The 23,207-nt window shown below is 35.7% G+C and overlaps 1 protein-coding gene across 1 annotated transcript; it reads right to left on the reverse strand.

The window, feature by feature from the left end:
• Positions 1 to 20,505: 20,505 nt before the first annotated feature.
• LOC149187025 (expansin-A4-like) lies at positions 20,506 to 22,829 on the reverse strand. The gene is made up of 4 exons (XM_089411261.1): positions 22,677 to 22,829; positions 22,265 to 22,428; positions 21,845 to 22,163; positions 20,506 to 21,356 (listed from the first exon to the last, which is right to left on the reverse strand). Exons 1-4 carry the CDS (start codon positions 22,796 to 22,798, stop codon positions 21,047 to 21,049), a joined length of 915 nt encoding a protein of 304 aa, XP_089267387.1. The 5' UTR covers positions 22,799 to 22,829; the 3' UTR covers positions 20,506 to 21,046.
• Positions 22,830 to 23,207: the final 378 nt, after the last annotated feature.

Below are 23,207 nucleotides of genomic sequence, written 5' to 3' on the forward strand. Positions count from 1 at the left end.
TCATTCTCTACTTTTCTTCTTGATTTACGTTTACATGCATGCACTAATTACAATTAATTTTACAGATATAGAAATTAAATAAAATTGTAATAGTGTAGAATCTCATATGGATGATACTCTGTAATTAATATAAATATTTAATCTTAACAAACTGTTGTTTTCATATTGTTTCCAACAACCTGTCATACCCTGTCCAAACTCTTTTCCAACTTTTTCATCAATCTAGTCTCATAAAAACCCTTCTTAGAACTTGTTCTTTCCATATACCCAAAAGTAAATGCAACCTCCTAATAAGTTGTCAAAGCACATAAGATTCTAATCATCAAAAATATATCAAGGTTTTTCATGCCTTCATATATACTCACCTCTGAACCCTGATCACCATGCTTCTTCCGAAATCTAATTTGGCTCAAAATTAGATTATGGTGTGGGGTTATGTTTCCATCATGTGCAGCTTTGTGTTTATGTAAAAGAATGTATAAAAGGGAGACATTAGGAAGCTATAAGGGGACGATGATATCACAAGAGGGGAAGAGAAAATGGGGTGCACGGGTGATTTCACCTTAACATTTTCCTTTAGGGAGTAAACCATTTTTTAGCCATACTTCTCTACGAGTTTTCCCATCAATCTTTGACTTGTATATCAAGTACAAGTTGACATTTGCTTGGGAAGAAAATAGACCTTGTGTAAGAAAATGTCTCTCATTTTCTTTTATTTCATTCATTAATTTGTGGGTAAGGAAGGAGGCACTTTCGTTCTTCCATTAGCATTTATTTATTCTTGTTAATGGAGTAACATATGTGAAATAATGGTTTTTTTGGCTTATAAATGATAATTAAACCACATGGACTTGTGGTTGGTAAGAGCGTATGGAAGTTGGGGACTTGTTCATGAAAATATGGAAGGAAATATAATGGTTTTGAGGGGAGAAAACTATGACAATGGCTTTAAAAAACACCAATAAACCTATAATCATGTTATTGCTACTCATTTATTCTTTTGGGGAAAAATGTGTTTATTTTTCATGTTATTCCCAAAAGGAAACCAATACTTGGACTCGTTCTACTTGTACAATAAAGCACTAGTCCTTAGAGGATTATTTAGAAGAGAAAGGAAAAATTTGTGTTGTGTAAGGTAGTGGAAGAGATTGCTATAATTGATTAATGGTTGGATAAGGACCTCAAGTTCTCAACGGTGAGTAAATCAAATTTATCATTAAAATAATGTGTTAGATTGAGTGAGAACAAATGCCCCTGGGAGCTTCCCCCGCCCTAACGGTATCATGGTTTAATTTGGGTTTGGAGTCTATTACTTAAATTCATACATGTGAGTGGTAAATCTCTCCTCAATAACCATTTTGGTGGAGGTTCATTCCTCAACACACAAGTGTTCTTTAGTAGCTCTGGTAGAGAGCTTATGTTTTGCTAATACCTCGAATTCTACAAAAAATTATTGGTACTTTACCAACTTGTAACTCTGGTAGAATACTTTATGTTTTTTAATACTTTGAATTTTATAAATATTATGGGTACTTGCCAATCCCAATCAACAACTAACTCATTAAAAAGAAATATGTCACAACTAACTCATTAAAAAGAAATATATCACTGGAGTTAAAAAGAAATATATCACTGGTGAAAAAGAAATATATCACTGGAGAGTTTTGAATCTTGTACAGAAAATAATGACTTTCTTCTATACCACTTAACCTATACCTAATTAATAATGATAAAAATATTATTTATATAAAAAATCAATTTGCTTTTAAAATTGTAACTATTAACTTTAAAAATAAAATTGGATATATAAAATTGTGTTAAGTAATAAAACCTCACAAATAAAATAATAGGAATTGTTCTCCTTGTCTCAGGTAACTCTATCATAATAATTAAAATAAAAAAATAATCTCTGAGAGTCCATTTTTCCATAGTCAGGCCAAAAACAGCGCTGATACAATATTTGAGGATCGGTCGCTTCAAGCCTATTTCGTACTACGAGTTAGCAATCAATGAAATTTGTTGCCAGCTACGTATCAAAGAAGGTATTGAGTCATGTAAAGGAAAATATTTCAATTTTTTTTTTTACAGATCTTTCATTTTCAAAGTAAAGAATGGGGTAAAAAGAATTAATTTGCAAATTTATAACGGGTATTCCACCACGATCTACGCAGTTAATATGGTCTGTCGAACACTGAGCAGATGTAAACGAGTGGTGGAGAAAATTACACACCAAATAAAACCAATGGTAGATTCGCTTGTTAGCTTGGTGGTATCACATTGATTGGGCACCAGTGTTTACCTTCTACTTTTTACGAAGTTTGTTGAGCTGTGATTATACTTAGCCGGACGAGAACAGTTGAAAAGAGAGCACAGAACCAAAGTTTTATCACATTTATTAATAAGTATTTGGAGATATGTTACTCTTTTTCTCTCTACATAATTCTTGTTTGAATTATTTAATAATATATTAAAATACAGGTGAATTACAGCCATGGGAACATACATGGGAGATGAGGGGTGAGGGGTAAGAGTAGTTAACATGTTTACACCCGGTAAGTATGACGAACCAAATATTTATAACATTTACTAACATTTCATGAATGAGCATTTGGGATTTTCCTTGCTTTCTCACGTGATTGTTCTTTCAATTTTTTTGGATTATACCAATGTTATCTCTTATAGTAGAGCACTATGAACACACTACTCTCACTTTAAAACAACCATGAACGTTATTCCAAAGTTAGATTCCTTAGAACATCATTGTCTTTAAGTGAATGATCCTAACTTTAATGTAAATTGGGAAAGAATGGAGTGGTAAATTTCTAATAAAGTGAACAATTCTATGATAGTAAAAGTGGGTAGCATTTTGAGATTTTGATACATAAGTTGTATTGTCAGAAATTTTTTTTAAATAATATTAAGTTGTGTTTAAATTGGGATTAGTCTATATGTTAGATGGAAGAGTGATTTATCCAAATGTAAAATGTTGTCATGACACGTTGGATGGAAGAATGATCTAGCCAAATACAAAATGTCGGTATTATATGGTGAGATATTGTCACTACATGTTGGATGGAAGAATGATCTACGCAAACACAAAATATTACCACTACATGTTCTCACTAGGATTGTGCAAGTCCCGGTCAATCCGCAACGTTCTTTACGACAATATAACCCCACAATTGGATTCCATTCTCAATCCCTCCCCATGAGATTTGAGCCCTAGACTAGATGAGGACTAAACCCTGCATAAACCAGGTAGTCTATACCTCATGAGTTTCTAAGTAAATATTATATAGGTAAATTATTTTAAGGAAAAAAATATTAATTTTATGTGTTAATTACAATATGGAAAGCTTCCACTTCGTAATTAAGTAAAATTTGAAAGAATATTTATTAGTATATTTAAATTTGTATTAATTTCAATTGGTTAGATGATAAGAAGTCTGTTTTAAAATAGATATGTTCTATATTTTCTAGATAAATTTGACATGTATTTTATTACAAAACTTGCAAATAAATAAGTTATTTGCAAAAATCTTGTTCAAATTTTTTTGTCTTTTCATAAGACAAAGTTAAAGCACTACAAAAACTATATATGGCAATCATTGAAGAAGACAATCATTGTAGAATAAACAAACAGGGGCATCTCCCAAATAGCATGTGGAACAACCAAGACTAGTTAAACATCAATTTAGATAGTCAACACTAAACAAGTAGCATTGATTTAAATACTCAACCTTGCTTTGCAAGGTGGTGATGTTGAAAACTATGGATGCCAATCATTGAAGATGACAATCTCTGAAGAAGAAACATGATGGCAATCATTGAAGAAGACAATCATTCAAAAATAAATATGATGGCAATCATTGAAGAAGACAATCATTCAAAAAGGAACATGGTGGCAATCATTGAAGGAAACAATTGTTGAAGAAGAAACAGTTAGGGGCATCTACCAAATAACATGTGGAATAATTAAGACTAGTAACATCAATTCAAGTAGCCAACACTAAAGAAGCAACATTGCTTAAAATACTCAACCTTCCTTTGCAAGGTTGTGATGTTGAAAACTAAAAATGACAATCATTAAATATGAAAATCATTGAAATGGGATGACAAACATTGAAGAAGACAATCATTGAAGAAGAAACAACCAAGGGCATTTTCCAAATAGCATGTGGAACAACTAACACTAGTAACATCAATTTAGGTAGCCAACATTAAACAAGTAGCATTGCTTCAAATATTCGACCTTCCTTTGTAGGGTGGTGGTCTATTATAGATGACAATTATTGAAGAAGACAATCATTGAAAAAGACATAGCCAAGGACAACTCTCAAATAGCATATGCAACAACTAAGACCAGTAACATCATTTCAAGTGATTAACACTAACAAGTAGCATTGTTTCATATATGCAACCTTCCTTTGTACGGTGGTGATGTTGATATAGCTTCAATGCCTTCCACTTTATTGTAGATAGTCTCAATCAAAAATCCTTCTAGTGTGATGAAGAGACATAATGAAAAGGGATTTTGGATCAAAAGAAGGCACTCGATTCATTGCCCAAAAAGGAAGTAGTGTGCCTAGTATCAATTTCCCTTCCATTGACCAAAGACCTCTTGATTGAAGGGAAAGGTATTTTTTAAAATGAGAAAAAATAAAAGTCCATGTATCTTCACATCCCTAGTAATATCACAGGGGCTTCACTCAATGAACCTCTGACAGATGACGTGCATTCGTGGTATATTAAACCATGCCTTTATTTTGACTACATATTGGAAAATACTTCTAAAAATCACATTATTTAACCCTCTATATTACGAACCCAATACATCTTCCCAATTAAAAAAACCCTTACTTTCACTAGATATTCTAGGTATCCATTTTTTCATTAACATTTTTTATACCCCTTTATATTTTTCATTAACTTTGAGCTCCATTTTTTTATATATGTAAATATAAAAACACTTTACTCCCTATTATATATTATGTCATTTTTCCTCAATATATATCCCCCAATATGAACCCACGTGGTATGTTATTGCTCCCCCAGTGAAGCCCCCCATGAGTAATATATACATCAACAAAATATATATTTTTAACAAATGCGCAATCCATTTCTTCACCATTGTGAGCATCACCCAATGCAATGAATGCTAAGTGCGCTATTCAAAATCATTAGAAACGGTTACTTGAGACTAATACTCATGGATTTGGGACATAGATGATTTTCTTACTCTATGTAGATAATCCCAAAAATGGTATTTTATATGTTGGACTACAAAAGCACCTCAATTCTTAAATAAAAGAGTAAAGTGAGCTCTAATTGAATAGTTCATAAGGCACGATATTTTCTAAGGTTTTAAGAATGGGTTAGCAAGCTAAGTGGACTTTATTGTGGGGAAAACTTCATAGTTAAGCACACTTTAGCCAGATGAATCTTGGCATGTGTGACCTTCTGGGAAGTCTCGATTATTGATTGCAAGCCCCAAAGGTGAAAATTAATGTTATGTAGTCCATTTAGCTAGTTTCAATCTCACTTCTTCACCACTGAAAGCATCACACGATATAATGAGTGCTACATAAACTATTCAAAATCATAAGAAACTAATTAGTTACAACTAATACAGATATGAATTATAGACTAATAACTTACTCTACTCACTTAATCCCAAAAATAATATTATAAATATACTATAATTATAACTAATTTTCAACGCATATAACTAATTTTCAAACTAAGTATCATATACTAACACATAGCCTATAACAATCACAACTTACACCTAATTTTCCATTTATTAATGTAGTTTATGGGAATATTGAAAATTTTAACCCATTTACATTTTTGTTTCTCTTGTATTAATGGACCATCTTTTAAAATCAAACTCTTGGCACCATCATCGTCTTACTCTAAAATATTATAAACATGCAACATCATCCAAAAGTTTATGGTGCATATTTTCGTTAGGCTTGAGAGTGACTTGAAGGGTATCCTAAGTTTTACATGGTTGGATTGCAACATAGTGTAAAAGGATCCTATGCATCACAACTATCCTTCAAACTCAAAAATATTCAAGATCCCACGCACAAAGTGAAATCGTTCACACTGAAGGCGATTGATTTAAACTTTGCCAAAGTACAAAGGATTTTATTGAACCTTAGTACTATAAACACGGGATTTAAAAAGGGATTTGTTTGAAAACTTTAGTCGACTCAACGTGCATGGAAACTAATCCAAAGACTTGGGAATCATGACTACATGTGCGTTACAACTACTACATCCTTCGATAATGTTCCTTTCATGCGATAATATAAATTTATTTGTCTTATGTTAAAGTAGATAATGTAAAAATATTAATAATAATATAGTATAGTTTAAACATAATGTAAAAATATTAATAATAATATAGTATAGTTTAATTCTTTAATAATGAGATTTTTGGATGGTATAAATTATACCATTAAAATTTTATAATTTTTATTGAATTTCAATTAAAATTAATGAAAATATGTATATATATATATATATATATATATATATATATATATATATATATATATATAATGATGGTATATTTAATTAATAGATAAAATGATGAAATAGTTTTTTATTTTTATTTTTAAACAGATATTTTTATATTAAGCCAATTGGTTTGAAGGTCAATACTCTTACATTTAGAACAAGTCTTTCATCTTGAGTGTTTCAAAATTACACAAAAATAGGCATATTCTTACCTTGCCAGTTACTAACTAGGATTTTTACAACACTTATTTTATAGTCTCCAGAATACTCCTTGATACACTGTAAACTTGCAAAACATAGAAAAGACACTTAAAAATTAACCACTGCCACTAGGATTCTTACAACACTTATTTTATAGTCTCCAGAATACTCCTTGATACAATATAAACTTGTGAAACATAGAAAAGACACTTAAAAATTAACCACTGCCATCTTTTTCCACGTCTTGAGCTTCCACCGTATTTTGGCTAAACAATTTCCACTCGTTGAGGAGGGACCTTGTCCAAGGGTTGCTCCATAAGTTCCTCATGCAACCTAGAAAATACACTTAAAATTAACCATTGCCATGAGCTTCCAACGTATTTTAGCTGAACAATTTCCACTCATTGAGGAGGGGCCTCATCCAAGTGTTGCTCCATAAGTTCCTCATGCTCTTGCCCTGTTCGCACTATGTGAATCAGGGCATCTGATACCCTGAACACTTGATCTGAAATGGGGCACTAAAGGCTTCTTGTCAAGCTTACAAGAACCTCTCCCACTCCAAAGCTTATATATTTCCAAGATCTTATGATTAACCAATTGCGGAATTAATAATGCTTGAAATAGGTGTATGCTTGTGTTTGTTTTTAGATTGTTCAAGTGCTTATGTACATTTGTTTATGCTGATATAAAACATACATAACAGTAAATAAAACAGCGAATCAGCAAACACATAAGATAACAATATAATTAGGATTTCACCCAAAACTCTTGGGCTAACTCAACTAGGTTCTCTGGGATTATGGTAATCTTTATTTTATAAGTTCCACACTCAACTCCATTGGTTTACAATTGAACCTATGGGTTTAGAATACCATCTTACCCCTGGCTGTCTATATTCTGCAGACAGATCTAGGCTTCTCTAGACTTTGACTCCTTCAATCAGCACTCTGAACTATCTTGAGCTCTAGCCTGCACCAACTCCCTCAGAATTCCCTTACTGTCTCTGGAACACCTTCTTCTATCTTCAGCACACTTCGGACAACAGCAATAGCTTGATCATTTGATCTCTTTACTGTTCTGCAACTTCATTACAGCCCATGGCTCTTAGAAGTCTGTTATGAGCTCTCTAGCTCTCTAGCTAATTGGCTCTGGCTCTCAGCTCTCTGGCTCATCTGGCTCTAGCTCTCTTAGCTATCTGGCTCTGCCTCCAACCTCTGGTGGCTCTACCTTTGCTCGGCCCTCTGGCTCCGAAGCTCTCAGGATTTCTGGCTCTCGGCTCTTGCAGTGAGATTCTGGTTTCGCTTTACCTCCAAGTGACTCCCAGCTTTCAGTTTTCAACTCCCTCTGTCAATTGTGCTCTCTAGCTTTTGAAAGGCATCCTTTGACTCTGTGGCTTCCACAGTCGTTCCTCTATCCCTTCGATCATGAGGAATCATTCTTTTTCCCGGCTCTGCCTCTTCGTGCTTCAAAACGCATCCCTGTTACAGAAACGCCCGCCTGCAGCGTGGCACAAGGGATGATGGTTGTTTCCAATGGAAAATGAACCGACGACCTCTTTCCAAACGAAATCCACGAAATAACGCATTTCTGGCTCATAACAAAAATACACAAGAGAAACACTATCGAGCGCAAAAATCGGACTTCAAATAGAATGCAACCGCGTCTATAAACCTATTGGGTCCGCCATTCCATCACACATCGCAATCGCATGGCGTATTGGCCAAAAAACCCAATACACGGAAATACATTGAAAATTCGAATTTCTGGATTTCAAATATTATGAAATCGCGTCTATAATCCCATTGGGTCCGCGCTCTGATCGCATATCACAATGCCGCAACGGCCCCGAGGGTCTTCCCTTTGACTATACCTATCGTCGATCTACCGATCCACCGATCGCTAATATCGCACATCGCATATCGCATCGACGGGGTCTATGCTTCTACTCCTCCGATCGCCAATCATCGCAATCGCTTCATCGCATTGATCGCATATCACATATCGCTCTGCCTGGGGTCCCGATATCGGGAGAAGGCCTACCTCCGATGTGATAAGTCGAAGGTTGCAATCGAGGTTCCTTCCGCCTTTGCCTTAAGTCCTTCCTTTTGGCACATTTGCGATGCGATTTCTTCAATGAGCCTTTTAGGCAATTTTTATAAGAATTTGCCTCTTTTTCAAAGGACAGTGGAAATCTTCTTTCTAAGATAACTTCTTCATCCGAAGTCCATTTTAGCCCATTCAAATTGCATTAGATTTAGATTGAAAATATCTATGCAATGGGACTATTTTCAGAAGCACCCTTTGGACTTTCAGTTTCCTCTGTGAGGAACATTTTAGACTTAGAAGTCTAAGTTAGATCCATTTTGGATCACACCTTCCCACTAAAAAGAAATTTCGGTCTCCAAAAGATTGATATACTGATCTGAACAGTAAATGAGAGTAACAGTACCCTCTTCTTTCAGCCTCCACACACTTGCCTTACATAGTGCCTCTGAGCCAAAGCCTTTGACCACTCTCCTTCCTAGATGTGTTGGTCCTCTTGGAAAGAACTCTTTCCCTCCTTGACTTCCTGCAGAACTCCTGCTGAGAAGGTTACAGAAGGTAGTTTGAACTTCTCTGCCTTGATCATTGATCCAAGGTGGCTCAAACCAATGTGAAGTTACATCTGCGTCATAAAATTTTACATTTGTACCTGTTTGACATGCTGTCAACAACAACAAGATTACAGACAACAACTGGATAGCCTAAACTCCTGCTTCAACAAAAGAAACATATTTCACATCTTGTAAACACCTCCATGTCTTTACATCTGAATACAAATGATTGACTAGATAACAAGCCAACAAAACATTCCTTTAAAACAATTGACCTTTCAAATCAAACATGTCGAAAAAGACCATTAGGACTTTTTTCAAAAGATGAAACACTTCATCATTATCTCCATCTTGAAGACCAAATCAACTTTTCCCAAGTCAATATTACATGCATGTTTAAAACAAAGCAATCAACCCTTCAAGTTAATTACACATGCATGTTCAAATACAAGGGAATCATCAACATCCCCGTGTTCATGCACATCATTCTCATGCATGCATTTCATCCTTCAACTTTCGCTTAAGCACACTGTACTTTCGAAGCTGAAATGAACATAATGTCGCAGCAAAAAAGTGAGTCTCCTACTCAACTTTTTCCATCCACCTTCTTGGTAAAACCCTGCAACTTACATTCCATTAACAAAAAAATGCAAATAGATACATCAATAAACATGCAATCTTAATTGGATAAGAACTCTAACCATTTCTTACCAATCCATTTCAAAGGTGTTTCCTTTGTCTGCACATCAGCATCAACATGTGAATCATCCTGAAACACATCATTCATGGAAACTTTCTTTCTATTCCTGCTATTCTCTCTTTCCACCTTCTTCAGCTTTTGTGGAAGCATTGTTGGATTTAGAGTCCAACATTTTGCAGCAACATGTCCTTGCTTATGGTAGTAAGTTCAACAAATGTGCATCTTCTTGACAGCATGATTTGCCTTGTCCAATGGACCTTTGGCTTCTTGCTTCCTTTCCTTCAAAAGTTTCATGTATGTGGCCATTCTCTTCCAACATCTAACCACAAAAGGAACATGCAATTATTTTCCAATGCTTATATGGAAATTTACCATGCTGAACATAATCAAAAGGTATATGATTAGAACCATATTTATACCTTTCTCTTTCACCTTTATTGCCTTCATGAAGAGGTGAATTGAATGAAGAAGTGGCTCCTCTTGGAACACCATCAATCTCTTCAAGGCTTTCAGAGTTTCCACAACTCTCTGGTTCAAGTGCATGCTTATGAACACCTGCATCCTGCAAATGATGTTTCAAGCTTTTGCATTCTCCATGAATACAATCTTCACACTCTTGAGGTAGAAGGCCTGAAATGAAACTCATTTTTGGAACTGTTTCAATTGTCTTCATGGCAGCTTTGAAACTTTCTCCATAAGACTGTCCATAGCCAAGACCCAAATACTTGGGCCTTTCCTCAACCATTATTGGCTCAACAATACCTTGTTCATGTTTGCCCAAGCCTTTTCCTTCATATCCCATCTTGGACATTAACTTGGAACTTATGCCTTTGGTATGTTTTTCAAAAGAACCAATATAACCATTCTTAGAGGAATTTGAAGATAAACAAGAATTTTTTACCTCTTCTTCAAGCTAATACTTGACTAAGGCTTCTTTGGCAACAAAGAGTTGTGTCTCCAACTCATGCATCATTTTCAAGTTCATATTTGCAATATGAAGTTGCTTCTCCATTTCCTGCAATTTTTCAGAAAGCAACTGATTCTTTTCCTCCACGGAATTCAACTGCTCTCTAAGTATGTTGCGCTTCCTTCCATCCTCATGCATTTCTCTCACCTTGTCCCTCATGATGAACAAGTCTTGCTTCATGTCTTCATCAAAGAATCTTGTGAAGAAAGAAGATTTTGAGGACTCACTTGTAGAAGTTGTCATTATGCCAATGAACAAAAGAACTTCAAACAAGATTAACAAAGAGCTTTATTCAAGCAACCTTTTGCAACAAACCTCTTGTGCTTCAAGGATTGCCTTGAGGTCCTTTGGGATAAGAAGAATGCCTTCAACCCTTCTTCCTTCTTGTCCTCTCCTGGACTTAGCTATCAATATCTTTCCCTTCACCTCTACAAACTCACACAATAGTCAGTCTACAAACAAGCATACAATCAATCAGACAATCAATCCTTAACTGCCAAACACCTTTCAGACAAGCAATCTTTTGCTCTATCAATCAGCATTCTGATCTAATACCACTTGCTGCATGATGCAACCTGCTCTGGTATAACTTAGCTTTGATATCACCTTCTTTGAAGGTGGGGTTAACCAACCTTAGGGCTCTGATACCACCTGATCTGAAATGGGGCACTAAAGGCTTCTTGTCAAGCTTACAAAAACCTCTCCCACTCCAAAGCTTATATATTTCCAAGATCTTATGATTAACCAATTGCGGAATTAATAATGCTTGAAATAGGTGTATGCTTGTGTTTGTTTTTAGACTATTCAAGTGCGTATGTACATTTTCTTATGCTGATGTAAAACATACATAACAGTAAATAAAGCGGAAAATCAGCAAACACATAAGACAACAATATAATTAGGAGTTCACCCAAAACTCTTGGGCTACGTCTCCGTGAGCTCTAGTCAACTCAACTAGGCTCTCTGGAATTATGGTAATCTTTATTTTACAAGTTCCACACTCAACTCCATTGGTTTACAACTGAACCTATGGGTTTAGAAGACCATCTTACCCCTCGTTGCCCATACGTTGCAGATAGATCTAGGCTTCTCTGGACTTTGACTCCTTCAATCAGCACTCTGAGCTATCTTAAGCTCTAGCCTGCGCCAACTCCCTCAAAATTCTCTCACTGTCTCTGGAACACCTTCTTCTATCTTCAACACACTTCGGACAACAGAAATAACTTGATAACTTAATCTCTTTGTTGTTCTGCAACTTCATTACAACGCATGGCTCTTAGAAGTCCGCTCTGAGCTTTTTAGCTCTACGGCTCTGGCTCTCTAGCTAACTGGCTCTGGCTCTCAGCGCTCTGGCTCATCTGACTCTAGCTCTCTTAGCTATCTGGCTCTGCCTCCAACCTCTCATGGCTCTGCCTTTGCTCGACCCTCTGGCTCCGAAGCTCTCAGGCTTTCTGGCTCTCGATTGTTGCAGTGAGCTTCTGGTTTCACTTTACCTCCAAGTGACTCTCAACTTTCAGTGTTTAGCTCCCTCTGTCAATTGTGATCTATGGGTTTTGAAAGGCATCCTTTGACTCTGCGGCTTCCACAATCGTTCCTCTGTCCCTTCGATCATGAGGAATCGTTCTTTTTCTCGGCTTTGCCTCTTCGCACTTCAAAACGCATCCCTGTTACAGAAACGCCCACCTGCAACGTGGCACAAGGAATGATGGCTGTTTCCAATGGAAAATGAACCAACGGCCTCTTTCCGAACGAAATCCACGAAATAACACATTTTTGGCTCATAATAGAAATACAAAGGAAAAACACTATCGGGCACAACAACTGGACTTCAAATAGAATGCAACCGCATCTGTAAACCTATCGGGTCCGCCATTCCATCGCAAATTGCAATCGCATGGCGTATTGGCCAAAAAACCCAATACATGAGAATACATTGAAAATTTGAATTTCCAGATTTCAAATATTATGAAATCGCGTCTATAATCCCATCGGGTCCACGCTTTGATCGCATATCGCAATGTCGCAATAGCCCCAGGGGTCTTCCCTTTGACTATGCCGATCGTCGATCCACCAATTGCCAATATTGCACATCGCATATCGCATCGGCGAGGTCTATGCCTCTGCTCCTCTGATCGCCGATCATCGCAATCGCTTCATTGCATTGATCGCATATCGCTCTGCCTGGGGTCCCAATATCAGGCGAAGGCCTAATTTCGATGAGATAAGTCAGAGGTCACAATCGGGGTTCCTTCTACCTTTGCTTTAAGTCCTTCCCTTTGGCACATTTGGGGTGTGATTTCTTCAATGAGCCTTTTAGGCCATTTTTATAAGAATTTGTCTTCTTTTCAAAGGGCAATGGCAATCTTCTTTCTGCGATAACTTCTTCATCCGAAGTCCATTTTAGCCCATTCAAATTGCATAAGACTCAGATTGAAAAGATCTATGCAATGGGACTATTTTCAGAAGCATCCTTTGGGCTTTCAGTTTCTTCTGTGAGAAACATTTTAGACTCAAAAGTCTAAGTTAGACCCATTTTGGATCAACACTTCCTTAAGAATTCCCAAGGTCGTTGTCTCCACTGTTAATTCAATACTGTCAATTTAAGTGATAGGCTATCCACTATCACGTGCAGATGATCAACGTCAATTTGCAATGATTCCCATTGCTGACTAACCATATCGAAGTGGAATCTCGCTTCCGTAGCTACCTTTTCTCCCTAGATAGCAATGGGAGATGACAAATAAGACATGCTTGAGGCTAATTGTGCCTTAACCTCTTCATCATGTTCTTGTCTGGCTAGGTGCTCCATTCTACAGAGAACTGCAATGTTGATGTCATTCAACGAGATACCAACAATCTCCATTTATAACCATTCGCTCTAACACCTCTCCCTCCAATGATTTCGTGCACACATTCAATTTCATAGTCCTCGTGAAAACACCTCATAGGAGTTGCCATAACTATATCTTCTTGTGTGCTACTAAGCTCAAGCGAATTTAAGACTCTCAAAGTAAGCAGAACACGAGCGTGCTCTTCCGTAATACTTGATATTAATGCATTGGAGGAAATTTGCCACTTGTCCAAAGGCATGATGGATCTCGCCTCAAGAGCCCATCTGGTGGATCCATTGGCGACGTTCATCTTAGGTGAGGGCCGCCAAACACGAACCTTCAAGAATTTGTGATTATAGTGGTAATTAAATGATTTGACGAAACTTACTTCGAAGTTAATCAAACTCCATATACGAATAAGTCGGGATGTGAAATCCCAATAAATTTTTATTTTGCTAATCATGGAATATATATTATGTAGAGGCTTCTTGATCCTAAACAAACAATCCTTGTTCTAGAGTTACTTCTTCATTAGGTAAGGAATCCGCTACTTGATTGTGCTACCCTTTTATGTGGAAGAATTCTACAGTTTCAAACTTTTGAAGTTGCACTTGCATTATAAGGAGCATTGAAGGAAGATCCTTTTTTGGCATCTCTTTGACTCTCTGAATTTTTTGTATGAAAATCATGGAATCCCCATAAACTACCAAATCACGAATTTGCCTTGCAATGGCTACCTCGAGGCCTTGCCATAGTGCTAAAATTTATGTTTGGTTATTGGTTGCTCTGCTTAAACCCTGAGCAAATTGTGTCTTTATTTCATTGTCAAGGCAAAAAATTACCCTTCCCACTCCGACCTTCTCCAACGAAATGTTTTTTTAGCTAGAATTCAAAAATACATTTTTGAGCAAGATTGTGATTTCTTATTGTTTAAAATGCACTTTTGAATGCATAAATAAATTCAACACTCTAAAAATACTCTTTGAAGCCCTAGAATTCTATAAATTAAACAACTTAAACTTATTATTTTTAAAATTCTCTACAAGATTTTAGGGAAAATTGACCAAAAAAAATGTTAGAAAATATCATTTCATCTATTAATTAAACTATGTACTTAATAATATCATTACACATGGTAAAATTAATGCAAAGTTCTTTAAAAGTGGAATTTGTAATTCCAATAAATCCCTCTCAATTTTAAGTAAAATTAACCAAATATATATATATCAAAAACTAAAATATAATAAAATTTATAAGACTCGGACATTATACATGAAAGCATTAATACAAAGTCTTTTAAAAATGGAAGTAAATCTCTATTATATTATATTATATTATATAATATATATATATATATATATATATATAAAAGGAAAACTTGAAACAACTACACTTAATAATATCATTAAAAATTAACGCAAAGCCTTACAAAAGCGGAATTAATAAATATAATCCCTACTCTATGGAGCTTATTATGGTAAGTTTTAAATTGTTTCGATGCCACATTGTCCAAGCTATTTTAAGGCTGTTTCAAATAATTTCTTAATAGGTAAGAAAGGAATTAAAAGTTGGGAATTTTGGAACATTATTAGCATGGTAGACAAAGCTGGTCCCTCTCTTGAAAAGAAGCGTGATTTCCCATTTTCGCTTCAGCGAACAAAGGAAATTCCAATCTGAATAAGTTCCAATAAGTGGTATATGTCACATGGTGAACACATACGGATTCTTGATAGCTATCAATACCATGCACAATATGTGGACCCCTTCGTTGCTTCGGTTATAATAGAGAAGTTGCAACCAATTTGATGATTTTGCCTCCGATATGTCCTACAAAAGGATTTCTCCAATGTTCAAGAATGAGTGCAAGGTAGTTGTGACAAAGTGACGAAGTGTCTAGAGGCATAGCACAATAATGAGAAACAAATAATGTGAAGACAAAAGCAGTGCACAGACATCAATGAAGGAGAAATGTAGTTTTGGAATAGAATAAGGAGTTTGGGGAATAGGTGGGTAAAGAATAATACATTATTAATATGTTGAAGAAAAGGTAAAGAGTTGTTGTTTGCTTACAGAATAAGGTGTATCAATGAAGGAGAAATGTAGTTTTGGAATAGAATAAGGAGTTTGGGGAATAGGTAGGTAAAGAATAATACATTATTAACATGTTGAAGAAAATGTAAAAAGTTGTTTGGTTACAAAATAAGGTGTTGAAGAAATTAATGAAGAAATGTAAAAAGTTGTTTGGTTCCAAAATAAGACGTTGAAGAAATTAACAAGTATATTATAAATAGCAATAAAATCATTCGTTAAAGATGAAGTGAAAAACAGCATAATGGTGTACATTAAAGAGAAAGGTGATGAATTGAAAAATAGCATAATGGTGTACATTAAGGGAAAAGTGATGAATTGAAAAACAGCATAATAGTGTACATTAGCAAGTATATCAAAAATAGCAATAAAATACTAATGGTGTACATTAAGGAAAAAGGTGATGAATAGAAAAACAGCATAATGGTGTACATTAAGGGGAAAGGTGATGAATTGAAAACCAGCATAATAGCATACATTAACAAGTATATCAAAAATAGCAATAAAATATTGTTGAACAAATTGATGAATTGAAAAATAGCATAATGGTGTACATTAAGGAGAAAGGTGATGAATTGAAAAACAGAATAATGGTGTCCATTAAGGGAAAGATGATGAATTGAAAAACAGCATAATGGCGTACATTAAGAGGAAAGGCCAGATGAGTATGCAAATAACAATATGTAATAGCATGTTAAAAGATAGTGAAAGGTTGCATGAAATATGATATAAAATCGAGTGAGTGCACAAGGGGAATGGGTGAGTGTGTAAACAATAATATATTAACATGTTAAAGAAAAGTAAAAGGTTGTTTGGGTACAAAATAAGGTTTTGAAGAAATTGATGAATTGAAAAACAGCACAATGGTGTACAAGGAGGGGAAAGGTAATGTTATATGACATTGAATAAATGATTTAGTGCATAGGAAGGTTATGTTGGATATAAAAAAGGCATTGAAGTAACTGATAAGTATGCAAATAACAATGTAATAGCATGTTAAAAGATAGTGAAAGGTTGCATGAAATATGATATAAAATAAAGGAGTGAGTACACCAAGCAATAGTTCAATAATACACTTGAAAAAATAAATGCATTAGGCATAAAATGAGGTATTGAAGAAAATGGGTGAATGCAATAAGTAAAACGTCATATTACATATATAACAAAATAAGATGAAATTCCTTAAATTACAAAGGGAAGAATAAATAAAATGACAAAAATTAGAGCTAATCAATCTAGTTTATCTAATAGAAAGGACATTCATAAAAACCATGAAAATGAAAAAGTTACATTGAAATAATATTATATATTGAACGGCATAGAAAGCATAGTCGTATCGGTGGAAGCTGTGGGGGGCAAGGACGCTCTCAGAGAGCTCAGTCCGCTGACCAAAATCCTTCTCCCTCTTCTTTGCCCGTTTCTTAGTGAGAAGTGCCTCCTCTCAACCCTCCTTGCAGGCCTTTCTCGCATAGCGCGTTTCAGTCCTCCCGCTTCCGGTTCCAAAGCAACCTTAACAGGCCCATTATCTCCGCCCATGTTTCGGTTATTTTTTCTGAAGAAGCGTCACCTCTGGTTACTATCCACCCTCTTGCCGAGCTCTCGCAGGATAATCTTGGCAAAGGGCAAAGCCAAGAGGATGAGCAGAATATGGCCGCTGCAGACAAGCTGAATGAGCATGGCAATCAGCATGACAAGGTCGAAAGCCCTGATGATTCTCAGCAGCCAGGTGGTAGCTCGCATGGCAACTTGGTATCGTTGGCCGCGGCTGGCTGTTCAAGCGACACTCGTCCCTCGTCGAGTCCTCCCAACAGCAATGATGCTGGTGACGTGGCTACAGCTGAAGAGGATTGGTATGGCAACGCCTGCCCAGTGGTTGAGGAGCCTCCGGACTTGGGAATGGAAATGTAACGCTACCTGGCATCTTGGCTTCTCCCTGTTTTCTCATATATGGTCCTGGTTCGATGCGCTCAAGCAATTTTTGGCTTGACAATTCAGATTTCCTCTCGGCAGACTGGAATGTGGTCCCTTTTTATGATAAAGTGGCAGATTGTAGCTCTTATGTGGATTCGATTAGCTTTCATTTTTGTGCTAATGATCCTACTAGGATTCGACTTCTTACTTTTGCTTATAGTCCTCCCAATCTTGGGATGGTTTGCTGTGTTGTGCTGTTTGCTCTCAGATGCCTATTCTTGAAGCTACAACTTGTAATATTATTTTGACTTCCTTTTAATAGATTTAGCTTTTACTTAGAAAAATATATATATATATATATTTATAATATTGAAATAAAAAAGTTACATCAAACAATAAAAATAAAAAAAAATACTTAAAACAACAATACAATAATATATTTTAAAAATATATCAAAATAAAAAAATCACATTTAATATAAAACAAAACAAAAAAATTAAAATAAACATAGTTATAATTCAGCTTATTCAAACATATTATATAAATAATTTTTAATTTTATTTAAATAAAGTCCTATTAAATATAAAAACCATTAATTTTAAAATTTTATTTAATTAACATTATCTACATTCTTATAGTAATTATTTTTTTGCTTTTGGTTGCAATGAGTTGATCATACAACACCTCTTGCTGTAATGAATTAACCATGTTACATCTGTTTCACCATTTATTTAAATGCCAAATATCCTTGCCAACCATACAACTACAACATTAAAACAACAAATTAATGAATCAGCTAATAATTATAAACTTTTAATAATAATATTGCAGAAATTGAATAAGACATTGAAGTAATGAGTAAGTGCACATCCAATAACAATGCAATCACATGAAAGCTGGTGAAAGGTTGCCCTCAAACAGTAAGTACACAAAGGAACCATTCAACACAGCAACACATTTAATAAAAGTGAAAAATCACATTTAGTAGAAAATAGAAAATTCAAATGAAAAAATAGATATTGTACCAACATTTAAAAACAAAAAACTTCAAAATCATCTTGGAAAAAAAAAAAAAAAACTTCAAAATCATCTTGAAATATAAATAATAATTTAAATTTAAATTTAAAAAATCATAAAATTATATCTATATATAGCCATCATCAACATAACTTCAAATATATTTCTATAAATCAAATTGAATCAATATAACAAATAATTTAATTTTAAATAATACATTTTTATGAATCAATATAACAAATAATTTAATTTTAAATAATACATTTTTATGAATCAAAATAACAAATAATTAAACTTGAAAAAAAAAAATAACCTTATCCACCATATTCAAATGAAATCAACATAACCAATAATTTAACCTGAAAGAAGTTGATTTAGTTGATTTTTAAATTTTTTTTAACATTATCCATTATAAAGATCTATTTATGTTTGTCTATGTTGGTTGTTGTTAGCGTGACGCAATATTTATTCAAATGAAATCAACATAACTAATAATTTAATCTGAAAAAAGTTGATTTAGTTAATTGAAAGTTGATTTAGTTGATTTTTAAATTTTTTTTAACATTATCCATTATAAAGATCTATCTATGTTTGACTATGTTGGTTGTTGTCAGTGTGATGCAATTTGTAAGAATATCGTTGTACAGATTGTAAATAATGTTAATATATAGCTTCTTCAGCAAATAATGTTAATATATAGCTTCTTCAGCTAAACTCGTAACAAATAATTTAATTTTAAATAATACATTTCTATGAATCAAAATAACAAATAATTAAACTTTAAAAATAAAATTAAAAAATAAAATATATATATATATATATAACATTATCCATCATCATACATTAATCAAATGAAATCAACATAACAATAATTTAACCTGAAAGAAGCTGATTTTTAAATTTTTTTTTGAACATTATCCACTATAATTTAACCTGAAAGAAGCTGATTTTTAAATTTTTTTTTGAACATTATCCACTATAAAGATCTATCCACACTCCATATCTCTGAAAATTAGATTTCCAAAATTTTTTTTTTTTTTACATTATCCACTAAAAAGATTTCTCCATGCTCCATATCTCTGCAATGAATTGGGCATGCTACACCTGTTACCAGTAATTGACTAATGTAGTCACTACCCAACCGGCCCCCTCCCCCACCACGATCTGAGGAACCCAACCCACTGGAGATTATATACGCCTCCAATAATTCAAATACGAGTGCCAACTTTACAGATCGAGTTATCTGCGCCCGACCAGTGAACTCACACTCACATATCACATCGCACGGCACAGAGCATCAAATGTTTATACACTGTCTTTATTCCCGCGCCTTTATAAACCCGCAAGTAAATTACAAAAAAAGCAAAGCTTTTCGACAAATGTAACTAAAACTTAAATTAAATTTCACCGCGAACGGTTTTTAGTTATATACAACTGTCAATAAACCATGCCCCCGCATCGTACCCTGCGCGCGGGTGGGCAGGCTTTCTGAACGCGCTTTCGACTGTGTGGGTGGGCGCATCTCTGTAACGCGTTTTCTTAATAATTAGAAAAAACAGCAAAGCATAGGCGGGCGCGTTTTTATAATTTCCAGATTTCTACATTTAATCGTAAACCCAAAATTACCATGAAAAACAGAAACCGAAAGTACACGCAGATAAAACAAAATTTCAACATAAAATAGTTACATAACTTTTTTTCTTAATCTTCATAAACACAGCTGCAGTACATGAAAAATGGGCTGTAGTTGTCACACACCACACTCACTCCTGCTTAAACCACTACCAATACCATTACCACCAACAGCTTCTTCCCCAAAAATAGCTACACATTACACAGCTAAGCTTGGCTCTGATTTCTTGTTTTTCTAGAACCAGACAATTAAACACCAGAATGATAGATGGCTATACCATAAGTGGGACATGACTGGACTGGACTGGACTGGACATGACTTATTAGTAGGAATTAGGACTGTATACATAATGCGGGTTGCTTTTCTTTCGCAACCTCGGCCGCGCCCGCACTGGGGAAGAAGGTTAAGCTCAAAATATAAGGGAGAAAAAAGGAACAAAAGCAACAACAACTTATCGTTGTGTCAATAAGCTATTGAGTGGAAGAAACCGCTTAGGAATCCCTTCGTTCGATTGACAAATACAAATATAGATAGATAGAGAGAGAGAAGCAGCACATGTTGAAGAATCTATTGTAATCAGATTCTGAACTGCTTTCCTGAAAAGGTCTGGCCAAACTCCCAATTTGGAGGCACAATGTTCCAGGATGTAGAGGTCCTGCGGTCACTGCCAGTTATTCTGAAGGAGAGGCTCTGCCCGACCAGGACGGTGCTGCATTGCCAATTCTGGCCCCAGTTTCTGGACAATGGAATCCACCCGGTCTGGCTACCCTTCACGCTCACTCTCACCAAGTCCCCTGCTCCAGCCACATTTGTGATGAGAACCAGGTTGAAGTATTTGAAGCCATTAATGGTGAATCTCACTCCCCCTTGCTTCACGCACGGCACTCTGCAATAACCCAAAAAAAACAATCATTAGTTCAGCAATTTCAGAATGGCGATTTCCATAGTTATTTATATTGTTCGAGTCTGATATGAATTATGTAAGATGTTGTCTGGACCACTCTACAAACAACATTTTAGAAGATGAACAGTGTAAATGTTTCCAGGCCTTTTCTGGACCACTCTACAAACAACATTTTAGAAAATGAAAGGAGTGTAAGTGTTTTCAGGGCCAGTCCACCAGAAATATCTAGAGGTGAAAACTTCTAAACAACTTCTAAGGAGGGCCACTTCACCAACACTTTCTAGAGGTGAAAACTTCTAAACAGGGCCACTTCACCAACACCTAAAACCTCTAGCCATGAAAACTTCTACACAAAAACCTCTACCCGTGAAAAGTTCTACACAGTTCATATCTGAATGACTCAGATCACCATTAGTTCAAACAATGGCGGATAAAACACTTAAAACCCCGCTTGCTGAAGATGGGCTTACCTTCTGAAGAGAACTGGCACAATTCCGGCACGGTACTCGGCCATCTTGAGGAAAATTGGCATGGAGAGATCAAAATGGGGGCGAGGAGGATTGCACCAGCCGCCATTGTCGTTAGGTAGCGCATAGTTGGGAGGGCAGAAATTGGTGGCCGTCACCAAAATCGAAGGGTTACCCGGGTGACACCATTCTGGGTCATTCACACATTTGATCTCAAAGCAGGCTCCACAGCTTAGCCCGCTGTTGAACAGAGCCGTGCTCAATGCTGCGGATTGAACTCCATATCCCTGGCTGTACAGGTTGCCATACCCACAAGCACCCCCTGCGCCACAGAAACAACAAAAAGCTCAGTTAGATCTAGAAACAGAGCCCCATAGACTGCAATGGCCATTTACACACATCGCAGTAACTCATTTCACTAACCCATGGTGCCCGAGGCATCACTTCCACCGTAGAAAGTTGCATGTGCTTCATTCCAAGGCCCAGGCTGATAAACACCCGGGATTCGCCCATACACCAGACAAGCTCTAACGATAAACAGCAACAAAATGGTCGGAAAATGCACTGGAATTCCCATTCCCATCGTTCTGCAAAAAGAAAGAACCAGTCAGTCAAGGGCAAACAACCCGCATTTCAAGAATGCATTGAAGAATACCCCCATAACAAACCATAACAAAGGCAAATGCTGCAAATATTCTGCTCTGTTCATTAATGTAGGATGTGCCTGTCCGTCCCATCCACAGAAACAAGACAGATCTAGACCAAACTGAACTGAACCAAATCAAACCAAACCAACATTAAAACAGAATTGGATTGTGGCCCTCCTGCTACTCACACAATCTCAGAAGGCAGAGCAGAGTACAGAGGGAAGGGAACCGAGATCCTTCCTGGGAGCAGAGCAAAATGTAGGAGAGGGAGATAGGATACGACAATGAGACTGGCGAGACTGGCGAACATCGACCACTACTTATGCAAAAAAAACTCAGCATTGATGACGATGATTCCAATAAGTGGAATCCATGACCGATTAAAACACTAACCTTAGAATTATGATCAAATTACCCGGCAATCCTAGTCCCACATAGGGATTGCAAAACCAAAAACCACCCAATAAAGAAAACAAATTAAACGTCCGAGGACAAGAAGGACAATCAATTCCCGTAACTCGGTTCACTTAAACTCCTAATAGTCAGGATTAATACTAATCTAAACTTCCTCCTAATCTAAATTTTCTCCACCTTCGGTTAATAAAACAAAGTTAAAACGAAATCCTTTCCTTATTCTTCAGGCCCATCGCGACGTTCCCACGTGAAGTCACCGTCAAAACATCACATCAACCACTAAATGCACAACACCACGTTCACAC

Source organism: Pinus tabuliformis, chromosome 3_1 (genome assembly GCF_031772625.1).
Source record: "Pinus tabuliformis cultivar Carrire ecotype Pingquan chromosome 3_1, CPIR1, whole genome shotgun sequence".
In the NCBI taxonomy this organism is placed as follows: Eukaryota; Viridiplantae; Streptophyta; class Pinopsida; order Pinales; family Pinaceae; genus Pinus; species Pinus tabuliformis.